Here is a 17,371-nt window from a genome sequence, read left to right as displayed (position 1 = left end):
ACATAAACGAGGCCATAACAGTTTTGAGAGTTGGGTAAAGAAAATGATTATTTTACTTTGAATGTGACATCTTTTCGGCAACTACTTTGAAAGATACGACATTAGGCCAGAAAAAATGAAAAAGCTGTTCAACCGACCCATATATTTTTTCTGGTGATGGGCAATATATCCTCATGCGGGCTTCGCATTTTTTTTTCAAAATTAAGGACATTTCTTTATATTTTCTGAATAGGACATGTAACAATATACATTTGAGTCTATTCCAAATAATATAATATCTTATACAGTGGTTTACTTGGTTCTGATGAGGCATACAAGCATGGATTGAGATTAAATATCCAATGTGCACTAAAAAGAATTGAACAAATGTTTACGACCATTGGGCAATGGGCCATCAAAAGTCTGAAAGTCTTGAAATGTTTTGCTCTTTTTCGGGATATTTTGGAACCAAATTAAACTTAAGGAGAAGTCATTTACCATGTGCACATCCGCATAATATCTTTCAGCTTTGCCACAACAATTTACACTTCCAAATAATATGTAGTGCATAGCATAATTGTTTCAATTCTGGTATTTTATTATGTCTATGGTTTGATATTTTATGCTTCTAAATGGCCTCTCACACTGTCTTATTTTCAATTTTTTTCACGTTTGGAGTTGTCTCCTTCCAATGCATCATTGTACCATATGCTTTTATATCACTGTAGTGACAGAAGGGGTGGCTAAAATAATGCTTGAGTTTCAATTGGCGGGGTTTAACATTTTATGAGAAGAGAGGGTGAGAGGCACTACACCATTTGTTTAACCGTAAATTGTGTACATTTCCTAACTGTAGCTATGCAGATAAATTGCATGAGATAGTATGAAGATGACCAGACTGAATAAGTTCTATCTAAACTCGACCTGAAATATTTTGCTATCATTATATATGGTTTGTTTTATCCTTGTCAGCATTGTGAGAAAATGAAATCGACCTACTTACCCAATGTGATGGGTTAGTTTACCCGTTGACCAGCATTTTTTTTTCTGACCTTACATATGATATCTAATTGCGTATGCTTAAAAATGTATTATGTAAATTAGATGCAAATTAATGTAAATTAGCACTTTTCTAAATTTTACATGCAAGATTGCACCAAGACAAAGTTCTGCCCCCCTTGGCAATTTGGTCAGGCTACGGCCCTAAAAGTCCCTGTGGCATCAAACATTCGAAACTTAACTTCATATAGATCGTCTGTCGATCCTAAATTCAGGGGAGACAGAAACAACTGATTTTAGATTTAGCAAAAATTGGTAGAATCCTCCTTGATTCCTTTCTCGAATGACAACCCGTCGAGCACCACTGCGGGCTGCTATTTTGAATAAGGAATCTCGCGCACTAAGGATTGTAGGGGCAAAATTAATTCGACACATACACAAAATTAATTCAGCACATACACAAAATTAATCATAAGTTCAGGACATACACAAAATTAATTCGGGACACTAGCCGTTTCAGTGAGGAATGGGAAGTGTGTCTCTATTGGCTATGTTTGTGTGCAATTCAACATGTTCAGGTCAATGGAGGCACAGATTTTAGGGTCAGTCCATCCAGTAAATTTCAAGGTATTTTATTTCTTATGTGTTACGTGTACAGCTACACATGTAAGTTTTTATACCACATGATGACACAATGCAACTAATGGCCTGCAATATTGAAAAGTCATTTCTAACAAAATTGTTGCTTAAAAAGGTGCAATGTTATGACTCCGTGTCATATGCTTGGGATGTATCAAGAGACAGAGTTTATGTTATATTTGAACGTATATTTATAGCCAGTTTATTGTATGCGTTGTATGGAAATTTAAGTACAGCAGGGTGGTTCATGATTTCGTTCAGTTGTTGAAAATAAGGTGACCCCGCCCCCCTTCCAATTTACTTTGTAAAAATGATGACCCCCCCCCCTTCTTTGAGTCTAAAATTGAGGTCCACCCCCCTCCGATTTAACCCCCCCCCGGCCGTAAAAACTGATCGCTCCCTAACCCACTCACTCTTTCTTAGGGGTACGGGACGTTCAGCACTCAACTTGCATGCAATAAATTTTGAAAAAGATCCGTTTCATCCAATCACACCAAAGCATATTGTATAAGTATTAAAGATACAGACAACTTGTTCGGTGAGCCCTTGTTTGTTTTCACATAACACATGTAACTTACATAATTCCGCACAGTATTAAGTGAGAAACTAACATACGATACATTATTTCGTCAGAATCAATTTCGTTTAAAAGCTCTAATTTTGATTGAGAAATCAGGGGATAGCGCGAACGCAGTCCCCCACTACCATAAATTATGCACCCGAGTCACCCACATTTGGGGTGATCGCAAGGGTCAACCTGTCCGGAGTGCAATGGACAAGCCTCGCCCTGGAGGAACCACCTTTATGATCATGGTTGACCTCTGTGCCAGGTAAGTATACCGAACTTGGGGCACACAAATTGACAGTATCAAGCGAAGTAAAACTTTGTCAACGGTTTATTAAATCGGTAACGCTTCTCTGACTGTGAAGTTATTTTATCATTTCACGCTGAAAATCTCTAGAAAACCCAAAAATGTACCTATTTAATAGACAAATTATATCTTTACAATATGAGATAACTTTTATTATATATTTAGACGAATGAATGAATTCGAATTGAAAAATTACGTGATCAACATATCATTGCATTATGGGTAATAAATATGCAAATTATTTGTGGCAAGGTCATGAGCGATCGCAGAATCGCCTCGCTCGTGTCGAGTCGGAGTCTACAGTGGTGCAATTCTACAGTCAAAGCTGTACGCTGATTGGCTGGGTGTCTACAGTCTACAGTCGGAACCAATCAGATGTCGTGTTTGCGTACACACCCCCTTGTTTATCCGCCATTTTGTCACCTCACGCAAGTTTGTTATTCAGACGACTTCTCTTGTTTTGAATGATGTCTTCCCACTTGCTACCTAAACTGATACTTGTGAATGAAGGGGCACCGCCAGATCGGCACTCATAATCATATTCTACTACTGTGTTTTCAATTTTATTACAAGATTAAACAATTAACCTGTATTATATCCAACGTTAAATATTTTCAGTCAATTCTTCATACGAAGCCTGCTGACACATTCAATCCAGTAGATTTTGATAGAACATGGAATGATGAATCAGATTTTTTATTGGCATAGAAGAATATTGAGACAAATGCTGACTCTGACAACACAGAAACAGGTTGGTTGTGTAGTTCTATTTATAATAATCAGCATTTTGGATAGTCTGACAGACTGGCCATTACTGGTGCTCTCCGCTGTCAGCCAATAGCAGAGGGCACCAACATTCAACAAGGGAATGTCTGTCAGACAATATTATGGAGTCATTTAAAAAAGATACTGTATGGTAGTGAAATTCAGTTATATCTATCTACTGTTGGAATTATATTATTTTTTTGGTGTGAGGCCACCCACTCATGAATCATGCACGAGTGATGAATCACATGTGCATTTTGACTTGTGTGCATACATGTGTGATTAAGTATGGAAGTACTACCAAAACAATGTGCATGTCATGATGTTTATGTCCCATATTTAATTGTGATATTATGTTAAATGTCATCTGAGGTGGAGTGATATGGCAGGGGCATATGATAAGATATGAATTCAAAAAATATTACAGCTATATTCATAACTTTTAATATGTTATGAATATAGATATGATGAACCTGTATCTATAACTTTAATTTGGTAGTGTATATTTGTGCTATGCAACAATCATGTATGCATGAATATTATATGTTTTTTTCCTTGTATCTCTCTGTGGCATCTTATACTTCAGTTACCTTGAAATCTGAAATCAGATATTTGATTCAGAATTTGTTATTATCAGATGAGGTTAGGAGATAAACAAAGCTTGTGTCAGTGATGATAAAGACAGTATGTAATATGTATCTTGTCTATTATAATCTGATTTAGTGAATGAGCCAACACAGGATGTATCACTGGATCAAGTCAAACCAACTCAATCTGGGATAAATAATCTTGGAAGTGATTTACAACAAACCTCTGATGCTCCCAGTAACCAGGTATTTTATGTCCATGTTATTAAATCCATACAGTTACTTAAATTATACAATACCAACAATTAATTCCAAAATAAATTAATTAATTAATTAATAAAATGACTAATTATGCTGTTATTAAAATATTTTTATTGAAGACTTTGGATTCTGCGTCCACATCTGATGTGAGCCAAGTGTAGACAGTCCACAACCTGTTAGTAAAGCTTCTCCTCCATGGATAACACAGGTGATTTGTCACATCTTATTTATTTTTTATAGAGAAAATGCAGCAATTGACAATCTCCGCGCATGTTTAGAGATCACAGACTGGAATGTATTTAATGAAACATCTAAAAACATTGACGAGTACACCGATTCAGTGTGTGACTACGTAACATTGCTTTTTGTGAAAGTCTATGTGTTCCAACTAAGAAAGTCAAAATCTACCCGTATAACAAACCATGGTTTGACGAAAGTGCATATCGCAATGAAGTTAATAATCTCGTTAGCTGGTGCTCAGAAAATAACCTTGATCTCCATGTTTCAAAAACAAAAGAAATGATCATTGACTTCTGGAAAAACAAATCCCACCCAGAACCACTTGCAATCAATGGCAACCCCATAGAAATTGTGAACAGCTTCAAGTTCCTAGGATCTATTATTTCGGACGATTTAAAGTGGGATAAGAATACTGATAACATCCTGAAAAGGGCACAGCAACGTCTTTACTTTCTGAGGCAATTAAAAAAGTTTGGATTCAACAAAAGTATAATGGTTCAATTCTATAGAGCAGTTATTGAAAGTTTACTAACTTTTTCGATAACAGTTTGGTTTGGAGCTGCATCCAAAAGTGATAAATTGAAGCTGAACAAGATCGTGGCCACTGCATCGAAAATAATTGGCACAGATTTGCCATGTCTTGAAAATCTCTACCACCAACGAATTGTCCGCAGAGCCTCTCTTATTGCTACTGACAGTACACATCCCGCAAATGACCTTTTTCAGTTGCTCCCTTCTGGCCGCCGCTATCAATCCTTAAAAGTCAGGTCGGTACGTTTTAGCAACAGTTTCTTCCCATGCGCTGTTCAGTCACTGTCATGATAATCTTTTAGTTTTAACAGTTTTACTCTTGTCTCATGTTGGTAGTTTTGGTGTTGTCTTGTTTGGAATAGAGATTGTTTGTCCTGAGCGACATTGCAACATTTTCCTAGTGTACATGTATTCTTTTTAAATGATGCACAATGGCAATAAATATATTTTTATTATTATTATTATTATTATTATTAAAATGCCTTTCTTGAATCTTGAATGTCATTTAATTATCAATCATAGAGTTACTCAAAGGGGAATGAAAATAAAACGTTTGCATTTTACTTCAAATTCAATCAAAACTGTATCTTTCATAGTGTTTTGGGAGATGTCATTCATAAGGATATTAATAACATACAATTTGAACAAAAAAATCAATATCCATGTAAATAAATTCATATTTGTTAATGTTTTGATATTCACATTGCTACCCTACCAAGGAACAAGTAACTTTACAGGTTGTGAATTGTCTGAAACTTTGCACTCTGTGGACAATTGTGATATTTCTATAATGTTCTGCTTCATGCTTTAACATTATAAATTAAATTGGTTATTTTTTAGCTATAATTTTCATGGGTTGAGCAAGAAATATATTTGAAATGTAAACATATGATCTTATTATACAGGTATGGCTCAGGGACTGATGAATCGCTACAAAGCTGCCTCTCAACCAGTACCGAGTCTCATGTATGTGGATCGTGACTGTTGTCGGGCTCACGAAGCTTCATCAATTCACCTCTCATGACCAGATCCCACACGCTGAACGCCTACCAAACAAACTGCAACAGCCTAATTGGACCAATGTCCTACTACCATAAACCCAGTATGGCAGGAACAAAAACACATAAAAGTCGATATGACTGTGTGACCCCAACAGCAACAGCAACATCAGCTGAAATGACGATTGATATGTCAATCATGCCAACTCAGACCAGACCAGACCATATGCCACATCATCAGTCATATATGGCTACTGCTAGTGAAGCTTCAAATGAAGAATACTGGGCACGGTCAACATCGTACAAATGCAAATTACGCGAAGAATTAATTAGTACACCAGCACATAAAGCTTCTCGAATTTCTAATTTCCCATTGTGCACACATTGTGGTAAAAAGACACAAGGCCATAAAAAATATAGAAAAAAGTGTTGGTGTGAAGAGTATAAAAGATTGACTTCAAAAGGTCTGACTGACCAGACCTTTAACAGTTTTGATCATTTTAAAGCAACAGTAGATGAATTGTTGACTGGATAGAACCATCAGAATGAGTAGCATATAAAAATTTTCATGTATCATATCTCCAGCACTTCTCCAGGTTTAAAATTGACAGTCCTTGTATTTTACAATATGTATGTTGTATCATACATGTGTTTTGTTTGTAATTATACCGGTATATGCATTTGTCAGGATTCGTTGATGTAAAATTATTATAATAAAAGGTGCCACAGTAAGCATGAGAAAGAGAAATAGCCAGACAAAATATTTTGGGCATATTTCATGATTTCCATGAAGGAAGGCAACAAGTATTTTAATTTTAGATGTTTGTGTGCAAAATTTAGGTGTGCATTTTTGAAGATCATATTGGAAAGATATGTTTTTCTTTACCCTTGTCATATAGATTATGATTAGTCACACTTAGTATACTGAGTCAGATGTAACTTGAAACCAAGTGTACCAAACAGAAAGACATTACTTTTGATAACAGTTTAATTTTTTTTTATTGATAACTTTTTACAGAAAGGTACATAAGAGATGTGAAACAAGTATATACACATATTTTGTTACCCACACAATGTGCATGATACTCAAGTGAGAAGTAAAATGTAAAAGTGACTTTAATTAAACTTTGAATAAGTCAATGTACATGTATAAATTTACTATGTGTACAGTTTTTATATAAAGAGGCACAATATACTCAGGTGAAAGTCATCACATGTAAAACACTTTAGTTTTAACATTTTTTGAAGTCAGTTTAAACTGTTGTTTGATATTTATTGGTTATACATATTATTTACAAAGATGTACAATGTACTCAGGTGAGACTCATTTGCAAAACAGTGTATTTGAGTTTTGTTGAAGTTAATTATTATAAAACTATGCTGTTTACATTTACTGCTTAAACACAATACTCAGGTGAGAGACACTCACTGTGTATGTATGTAAAACAGTATGTATGACTTTTTACAAGTCAATATATCTGAAACCATGATGCTTGCATTTAGTGTTATCGTTATAAAGATTTACATGGTGCTCAAATGAAACTCATGTTTAATTAAGTGAACAAATTATATGTTGGTCTGCAACAGATACAGTTGAATAAAGTGACTGTATACTCTATAATAAAATATATTTTGACTTTAATATCAATGTTATGTGTTTGGGTTTATGGATATGTCTGTATGTATGTATGTATGTATGTATGTGTGTGTATGTATGTATGTATGTATGTATGTATGTATGTGTGTGTATGTATGTATGTATGTATGTATGTATATGTATGTATGTATGTATGTATGTATGTATGTATGTATGTATGTGTGTGTGTGTGTATGTATGTATGTATGTATGTATGTGTGTATGTATGTGTGTGTATGTATGTATGTAAGTATGTATGTATGTATGTTTTCACCTTTTCATGTTTTGTGTGAGGTTTTATGGATTAAACATAACATGGAAGGTATGGCTGACATTCAGTGGTGTGAACATTACAACAACAAAAATTAATGAATATTAAAATACTGTCGTGGTATTTTCTTGAAGGAATATGATACAAAATAAGATGTCTTAGTTGTGATATACATAAAATTAGATTATTTCCCAATACCTTTAGCAATTTAAACTATTTTTAAAGTTAAACAAGGTAAATAAATGAAAGTCCACACATTTCCATTTATTTAGTCAAAGGAATTATAGAAAAAAAAATCAAAAGAAACCATAACAAAGTTGATTAGTTTATTACAACATTTAGTTCCACATAAGTCAATGTGCGTATGTCTGTTCAACTCCTACGCGTTTATCACCGTACGGTTGCACTTCGCTTTGACTGCTGACATGACCCCATACGGGATGCTCAGCACTCAATTTGCATGCAACAAATGACACAAATTTTGAAAAAGATCCGTTTCAGCCAATCACACCATAGAAGATACAGACAACTTGTCCGGTATTGAAGGTTATGTGCGTAATTCCGCACAGTAATAAATGATACAATAATAATAATATAAGACATGAGTTCATTTGAATCAACTTCTTTCAAAAGCTCTAATTTTGTTTGAGAAATCAGGGGATAGCGCGAACGCAGTCCCCCACTACCATAAATTATGCACCCGAGTCACCCACATTTGGGGTGATCGCAAGGGTCAACCTGTCCGGAGTGCAATGGACAAGCCTCGCCCTGGAGGAACCACCTTTATGATCATGGTTGACCTCTGTGCCAGGTAAGTATGCCAAATATGGGGCACACAAATTGACAGTATCAAGCGAAGTAAAACTTTGTCAACGGTTTATAAATCGGTAACGCTTCTCTGACTATGAAGTTATTTTATTTCACGCTGAAAATCTTTAGAAAACCCCAAAATGTACCTATTTAATAGACAAATTATATCTTTACAATATGAGATAACTTTTATTGTATATTTAGACGAATGAATGAATTCGGATTGAAAAATTACGCGACCAACATATCATTGCATTGTGGGTAATAAATATGCAAATTAGTTTTGTGGCAACATACGACATAATGTCCACACATATACATATATCCTGTAATACAGTGTAAGGCAAATCTTTTGATATGTAACTGCGTAGCAACATTAATCATATAAAAAGAACTCACAATTTTGTATGAGCAGATGTAGACGACTTGCACAAGATTAAACAATTTTAAAACTAAGGCCTCAGGGTGCAATATACGCGGTTTAGATTTTCCCGGTAGATATACTTCGATCTTTGATCACAATGTCGCCGTATGGCGTAAAGGCGAATATTTGAAAGATGTTTCTATTGTACTGAGCACAAAGTACGCATACTTTGCTCGTTTTCCAAAACATGTTATACATAATTAATAATAAACACTGCAAAAAATACATGGTACCTCGAAGTATCGATTGAATTTATAAAGGTGTTGCCTAAAAGAAATACTGTTTCTATGCACACAAGTGGGCGTTAGCGTCACTTTATATCTACACCATGGCTTCCAACGAGCTGCAGCTGCTCGAACAAATTGATCAGAATTTTCTTCTCTGCATCATCTGTTCAGGAAGATACAAGAATGCTAAATGTCTACCGTGTCTACACAACTTTTGTGAATCTTGTCTGACGAAAGTGGTGAAGGGAAGTGACAGTAGTATTACCTGCCCGACATGTCGACGTACTTATCGACTCACTAATGGCGGGGTATCTGGTATAACTACAAACTTCTTTATCGATCACTTGGTTGAAATGTTCACGAAACGAGACCATGCTTCTGGAGAATCAGCCAAATGTGCTGGGTGTAGAAGGGGAGAGTGTACTACATACTGTATCGAATGTGGTGTCGAGCTCTGTGACAATTGTGTTGTCGCACACAGAAATTTACCAACAACACGAACTCATCGCGTTGTCACGCTAGATGAATACAACACTGCGAAGTCTCATGACCCCGTCTCAGTCCAACCCCCCTTGTACTGTAGTCGTCACCCAGAGTACCAAGTCGAATTTTACTGCGATACTTGTGATGTGACGATCTGTCTGAAGTGTACGGCATTGGACCATCCGATGACAACCCATAAATACAGGTGTGTGAACGATGCGGCCAGCGATTACAGTAAAACGTTGTCGAACACGATCGAAGAAGTAAAAGTGAAGATAATTGAAGCTAACGATAGCAAACTGGCCGTGGAAGGTGTATCAGAATCATTAGACAAACGTTTTCAGACAGAGATAAAGAAAGTGAACGAACACGTTCAAAATACCGTTGAAGAAGTCACCCGCATGATACAAGAAAGTAGTGCTCATCTCTTGACAGACTTGAACGATGAATACAATAGCAGGAAAAAGAATCTAAACGCTCAATTGAAAGAACTAGAAGGTACCGAGGACGATCTTTTTAGCGCCAATGATTATGCAGAGAAACTGATGCAGTATGGAAATGCTGCACAGTTGATGTCGGCAAAGAAAGGTATGGTTGATCGAATGGAAGAGTTGCTTAAAATGGAAACGAAAACTTCTCCATCAGCAAGCGCTTATATGGAATTCCTAGCATGTGGTGATTTCTGTAAAGAGAAAACGGCAGGAATTGTAATCACATCGGAGGCAACTTATAAACTTACTGATATTCCGAAGTTTGTAAGAGTTGGTGAAAACGTAGCTGTTACCGTGGCAATGGAACCAAGTCATGCAAGTCAGAGGAACAATAAATTAAGAACGATGGAGGTTGAAACATCGATGAAAACACCGGACAATAAGAATCCTTGGGTAGAAGTTAATGGCAACAAAGATGGAACAGTGACTGTGAAAACTCAACCAGATGAGGACGGAGAGCACGAACTATCAGTATGGGTACGTAAGAAACATGTAGAGGGATCGCCAGCTATAATTAACGTTATTCCTAGGAGAGGATCCTTGTCCAAGTTTGGTTTGCCCGGGCAAGGTATTGCGCAGTTGGATAATCCATGGGGTGTGGCAATGACCCAAAACAGAGACGTTTTAGTGTGCGATTACAACAACAGAAGATTACAATCTTTCAGCACAGGTGGGAAGAGTACGGGAGAATTTAAATTTACTAATTGTGGATGTCCAGTTAACCCATTCGACGTAGATGTTTCAGACAATGGCAATGTTTTCATTACTGATTCTGGAAATAAACAGATAATTGTATGTGATGAGAATGGCAAGGTAATCAGATGTTTTGGAAAGGGAAAACTGCAATGGCCCATTGGCATCGCTATCAATCCTACCAACAGTAGAGTCTACGTTGTCGACCAGTCTGCAAGTTGTATTCAAATTTACAGCCAAGTTGGGTACCATATCAAGTCATTTGGTAGTCAAGGCAACATGGATGGCGAGCTCTCTCACCCTCGATTTCTCTGTATTGATGATGATGGTAATGTCTACGTATCCGATAACTATAACCATAGAATCCAGGTGTTTGATGCTGATGGGCACTTTAGGTATTCGTTTGGTTCTGAGGGAAGTGGGGATGGTCAGATGAAACATCCCTGTGGGGTATGTCTTGATAAGGCTGGGTACGTTTACATCTCAGATTATGGCAATAACAGAGTTGTGAAATTTGAATCAGGTGGGGAATATGTAGGTCGTGTTGATAATGACCAAGATGGCTTAAGATACCCACGTGGCATTTGTGTACAAGATGACGAACCATTCAGCAAAGTCATAGTAACTGATGGGAGTGATAATTCCATTAAAATATTTGCACAATAGTTGACATAATCTGTAGGACTGTGACGTAAACAACCACTCTCATGACGTCACTGTTATATGCTAACAGGTGTGAGGATACCCCCTTCCCAGTTTCAGTGGCATCAATAGCACCGAAACTGTACAAAATCAAAATTTTGTGTGCAGCATCAAATGAAATTTCCTTTTGTGTTGTATTTGAAGTGATAACTGTGAAGTGAAAATAATTTACAATTCAAATAATGTAAAAGTTATGATATGACAGAAGATATACCATGATAAATATAAAATATTATTATCTGTAGTTGAACTTGAGGGGGAAACTTGATAAGTAAGGTAAATATAAGCAGTAATTGTGAAATACTCTCCATTTTGTTCTTTTCACCTTTGGAATTTGTTATGTGGAATATTGAATTCTAAAAAAAGTTAACACTAACAACTGAGACAATATCTGTATAGCATTATCATAACAAACAGTTCATACCCAAATGTAACATTTTCTCGCCAATATTCTTGTCAAAGCAAAACAATACAAAAATGTTTATAAAATATGTTGTGGAAAAAGAAGGGAAAGTTGTCAGTAATGTATTACAACATGTAATGATATAGTTTTTAATTTCATTATGAGTATATTGTGATTTTCGTTCAGAATTTCTCTAACTCGTTCTACTATCACATCATTACTGTATATATTGCGACTATAAGCAAGTTATTTTTTCGGTTATTGTGTTTTTATTGATAAGTCCAGAGCTGGTGTTTTGGGACACTGATAAACATAGACCACCGCCACGGTATAGAGATAAGTCGTGTTGCGTCACTGGCCTGCTATAGCTGCGAAAGGGTTGACCGAATCGATGTGTGAGGGCGCCCGTCATTTAAAATGAAATCAGACTATGAAAATGTCTATATATCTTACTGATAAAAGAGAAAGTGTGAAAAATAAAGGTATTTTTTCAAAACATGAACAAGCTTAGCATTGTATGTATGTATGTATGTATGTATGTATGTATGTATGTATGTATGTATGTATGTATGTATGTGTGTGTGTGTGTGTGTGTGTGTGTGTATGTATGTATGTATGTATGTATGTATGTATGTATGTATATGTATGTAGAAAGAAATGCATATGGAACTTAATTGTAAATCAGTCCGTATAAATAGATGTAAATTCCGACGTTTCGAATAAATATTCTTTTTCAAGGTAATGTCGGCGTTAGGTAAACACCTGAACATATCTGTATGTATGTATGTATGTATGTATGTATGTATGTATGTATGTATGTATGTATGTATGTATGTATGTATGTATGTATGTATGTATGTATGTATGGATGGATGGATGGATGGATGGATGGATGGATGGATGGATGGATGGATATAGTTGCGTTATTAGTCATTAGTCATTAGTCATTAGTCATTTCGTCATTAGTCATTAGTCATTTCGTCATTAGTCATGAAACGTGTGGAAATTAATATTACTTTAAATCTTCACATTTAATTTTAGAAAATTATCGTGATAATCTGATCTACTCGTGTATGCCAACTAAAGGACTAAAATACGTGTAGATATGGTCAAAGCTCTTTTTAAATATCATCTGATCGAGGATATGTATTCCACACTTTGTGAACACATTTACGATCAGTTCTCTAGACTAGTTGAAGGCAATGTTATAGCTTTTCTGGAAACCCTTTTGCCAGATTTTGGTCGCCAAAACCCATACCCCCCCCCCCCCCCCACACCACCACCCCCGCTACGACTCGAATAAATAAGATACATTGTGAATAGACTGGTCTAGTAGAATATGTTCACACACATTTTCTTGTTTCAGATATTGCAAGCTGACAATGATTTGCTGTCTTTTTGCATGAAATAGTGTTAATCTGGTTGACAAATATATGTTGCCATCCATGTCATCACTTACAAATTTGGCATTGCTTGGAGAACGTCTATGTGTTGTACAATTAGTAGTGTGGGGTAGCGTGCACAAGGTCGATGTGCACCTCGCTCCAGCAAAAACCTCAAATTTTCCATTATCAACAAACGCTTTCTACAATTGCAACCATTTGAAAACAATTATGAAGTGTCAGGATTGTGGTAACTCGAGAGCTAAGCTGTCCCAGGGCGACCTGCATCTCTGCAAGTCGTGTAAACTTCATCGCTTTCCAACAACAAGTTCAAGTGCAGTCAAGATGGCCGATGCTACTACTGACAATGACAATCACGTGCCTGAGAAATCACAACTTGACACTATACAGGCGACATTGCTTACGCTCACCGCTAAAGTCGACAAGCTTACTGCAATGGAAAACAACATACGTGAACTCCAGAAGTCCATTACCTATGTGAGTAACTCTTTTGATGACTTCGCAAAGCAACTGCAAAGTCTACGAAATGAAAACAAAGATTTGAAAGACAAACTAGCTAACACAACAAAGGAAGTCAACGAACTACATCAATACACCAGAAGAAACACCTTAGAAATATCAGGTATACCTGAGGATGGAAATGAAGACACAGATAATATCGTGGTTAAAGTAGCTGAGATCGTCGGTGTCAATGTTTCGCCTGATGATATTGATATATCACATCGTCTTCCTCAAAGACCTAGCCGGCAAAGTAATGGCCAGCGTAAACCAGCCACAATCATCGTCAAGTTCGTTCGTCGTTCCCTCCGAAATAAGCTGTATTCATCAAGAAAAAACCTTAAAGGCAAGACTACCCGTAACATTGGCGTCACAAGCAACAATCGTATTTACATCAACGAGAACTTAACACCAACTAATAAGCAACTCTTCTTCCAGGTAAATCAGCTACGCAACGAAAAACACTGGAAATTCATTTGGACGCACAATGGCAAAATCTACGTGCGGAAAAATGTCGGCGACCCAGCAATCATCGTAGCAACTATAAGAGATCTCGATCGTATCGTCTAACTAAATATACTCGTATTACATGTATTTCTTTATTGAATACAATATCATCAGACTTGTCTCATTGAAGATATTCAAAGTAGTGGGTAACTATTTTTCGATTACTTATTCTCTAAGTATGTCAGCCATTTCATGATGAACGAAGAACTCATAGTTAAATACAGCTGCAAGTCTTGCACAGTCAACCAGTTCAATTCTGATAGAAATCTTTTACACAGTTCATGTTCTTTCCTACATTGCAATGTCAGATCCCTTACAAAAAACTTCGATAGCTTTGTTAACTTTTTAAGCATGTTAGATCAAAATTTTCCTTTTATAGCTCTAACGGAAACATGGTTACATCCCGATTCAAATTGCTGTCTTTATGATTTGCCTTCCTATACTTTCGTTACTTGTAATCGTGAAGCCTCACAAGGTGGTGGAGTCGCTCTGTATTTTCACAACTCGTTGTCCTTCTCTCGCATTAACACATGTAAAATTAATCACTGCGAATCTATCTTTGGGGAAACTATGATCAACAACAAAAAGATTGTTATAGGCGTTATCTACAGAAGACCCAACACACCTTTTAATGAATTCATTGACAGTTTAGAAGCATGCCTTGATCAGGTGTCAGTGAACGGGCGTGATTGTATTCTCCTTGGCGATATGAATATTGACACATCTTTAGACAGCCCACCCGTTACTCATTACAATTCTCTCCTGAATACATACAATATGACACAATTAATTAACACCCCTACCAGAGTTACTAACACCTCACACACGGTAATAGATCACCTGGTGACAAATATTACTGACCACTTTATTGAGTCCGGTACAATTGAAACAGACATTTCAGACCACTATCCAATTTTCGGCATTATTAAAAGTCTGCATCACGTTTTTGAAAACGTTACCAAAACACACACCTACGATTTCAGGAATTACAACAAAGAGGCCTTTTTAGCTGACCTAAGCAATGTATCCTGGCAACCAGTCCACATGTGCGAAGACCCGTCTGAAGTATACAATATTTTTAATGATTTATTTCATACTGTTATCAGAAGACATCTTCGAATAAAAACATCTACAAGAACACAAAAGTCAATTAAAAGACCCTGGATCACAAAGGGCTTATTTGCATCCATACATACAAAACATAAACTTTTCTCGAAAATGAAAAATCACCCAAGGAATAACCAAATTAAAAATAAGTATACTAGGTACAGGAATACATTGACGAAGCTCCTTAGGTTGGCTAAGAAAAACTACTACACCAATAAAATTTCAAATGCCTCTGGCAACACCAACAAAACTTGGCTTATTATTAAAGAGATGTTGAACAAAACACATACCAAATGTACTCCCGATAAATTAACTACAAACAACCCTGGAAACACATGCTTAACAGATACAAGAGATATTGCTCAAGAATTCAATAATTATTTCACTAGTATTGGGCCCAATCTTGCTCAAAAGATTACAAGCAACAAAGACTTTAGACAATACCTGGATGGGAACTACCTCAACTCCTTTTTCTTTCACCCCGTGTCTGAAGAAGACGTCCTGGGAGAAATATTCAAGCTTGATCCCCGCAAAGCTACCGGTCAGGACACAATTAATCCCCTCTTAGTTATACACGCTGCTCACATTATTGCATGCCCTCTCACACATATAATTAACTGTTCTCTCAACAATGGTATTTTTCCAAGTCTTCTTAAGATTGCCAAGGTAATACCTATTTATAAAAAAGGTTCGCCATGCGATGTTGGCAATTATCGCCCCATTTCAATTTTGCCCGTAATCAGTAAAGTGTTTGAATCTATTGTCAATCATCAACTTGTTAAATATCTTGAAAAATACAACATCCTCATCAAAACTCAGTTTGGTTTCAGGAAAAAACACAGTACTAAGCTTGCCCTGGTTGACCTGATCACTGGTATTGCTAATAAGCTGGACAATGGTTATCTGACATGTGGTATTTTCATTGATTTGCGGAAAGCCTTTGACACAATAGACCATAGTATTCTTCTTCAGAAACTGAGTCACTATGGTGTCAGAGGCTTGCCTTTACTTTGGTTTAAAAGTTATCTCTCCCAGCGTAAGCAGTGTGTCTGTATAAATAATGTTACCTCGCCATATAGCGAAATACAATGTGGAGTACCACAAGGCTCAATTTTAGGCCCCCTTCTCTTTCTGATTTACATCAATGATATTGTGAACGCTACTGATGCATTTGAATTTCGATTATTTGCCGACGACACAAACTTGTTTCAATTTATCAACAATCCCTCAAATATAATTCAGCTTGATCAACTCCATTTCGACTTCAGGAAAGTATGTGACTGGTGCGACGCCAATAGGCTCACTATCAATGTAGAAAAAACTAATTTCATGATTATTAAGACTTCGCAAAGATTGGTGAAAATGGAGGGAAGTCTGGGCATCAATGGCTCACAAATTTCACAAGTAACGTCAACCAATTATCTTGGCGTGTGTTTAGATCAAAATATGCTTTGGACATCACACATTGAAAAAGTTAGGAAAGCAATTTCTCCAATTATTGGCATAATTTCCAAAATTCGCTATTACGTACCTAAATCTACTCTTCTTCTGTTGTATAACTCTATGATCTTGCCCCATATCTCATATTGTATAGAGATATGGGGCAATACATACAATACATTTCTCAAGCCTATCTTAAACCTTCAAAAGAAAGTTATTCGCTTTATAACTTTTTCAAATATTGATGCTCCCTCCTCCCCTCTTTTTCAGCAACTAGGAATTCTAAATGTCCACCAGCAATGCAAATTTAATACTTCTTTATTTATTTTTGATTTGAGGGCCGGTCACTTCCCGCAAACAGTTAACGACTACTTTAACACACCACCAAATACGTATCACACTCGG

At 36.4% G+C, this 17,371-nt stretch overlaps 2 protein-coding genes and 2 non-coding genes across 4 annotated transcripts; 2 read left to right on the top strand and 2 right to left on the bottom strand.

Annotated features, from left to right (window-relative positions):
* Window positions 1-2,290: 2,290 nt before the first annotated feature.
* Window positions 2,291-2,455, bottom strand: LOC144438345 (U1 spliceosomal RNA). Its single transcript, XR_013481043.1, has one exon. It is a non-coding gene; the product is annotated as a U1 spliceosomal RNA (small nuclear RNA).
* A 5,977-nt stretch (window positions 2,456-8,432) lies between these two features.
* On the bottom strand, window positions 8,433-8,597 carry LOC144438344 (U1 spliceosomal RNA). Its single transcript, XR_013481042.1, has one exon. It is a non-coding gene; the product is annotated as a U1 spliceosomal RNA (small nuclear RNA).
* A 512-nt stretch (window positions 8,598-9,109) lies between these two features.
* LOC144438044 (E3 ubiquitin-protein ligase TRIM45-like) lies at window positions 9,110-11,572 on the top strand. The gene is made up of 2 exons (XM_078127077.1): window positions 9,110-9,124; window positions 9,311-11,572. Exons 1-2 carry the CDS (start codon window positions 9,110-9,112, stop codon window positions 11,570-11,572), a joined length of 2,277 nt encoding a protein of 758 aa, XP_077983203.1.
* Window positions 11,573-13,624: 2,052 nt separating this feature from the next.
* Window positions 13,625-14,482, top strand: LOC144438043 (uncharacterized). Its single transcript, XM_078127076.1, has one exon. It carries the CDS (start codon window positions 13,625-13,627, stop codon window positions 14,480-14,482), a length of 858 nt encoding a protein of 285 aa, XP_077983202.1.
* Window positions 14,483-17,371: the final 2,889 nt, after the last annotated feature.

The sequence above is a fragment of the Glandiceps talaboti genome, chromosome 7 (assembly GCF_964340395.1).
Source record: "Glandiceps talaboti chromosome 7, keGlaTala1.1, whole genome shotgun sequence".
Lineage (NCBI taxonomy): Eukaryota > Metazoa > Hemichordata > Enteropneusta > Spengelidae > Glandiceps > Glandiceps talaboti.
This window is presented reverse-complemented; position numbering and strand designations above follow the sequence as displayed.

What these genes read in the sequence shown, in the direction of transcription:
- LOC144438043 (XM_078127076.1), top strand. Translation starts at nt 13,625, where the DNA reads ATGAAGTGTCAGGATTGTGGTAACTCGAGAGCTAAGCTGTCCCAGGGC.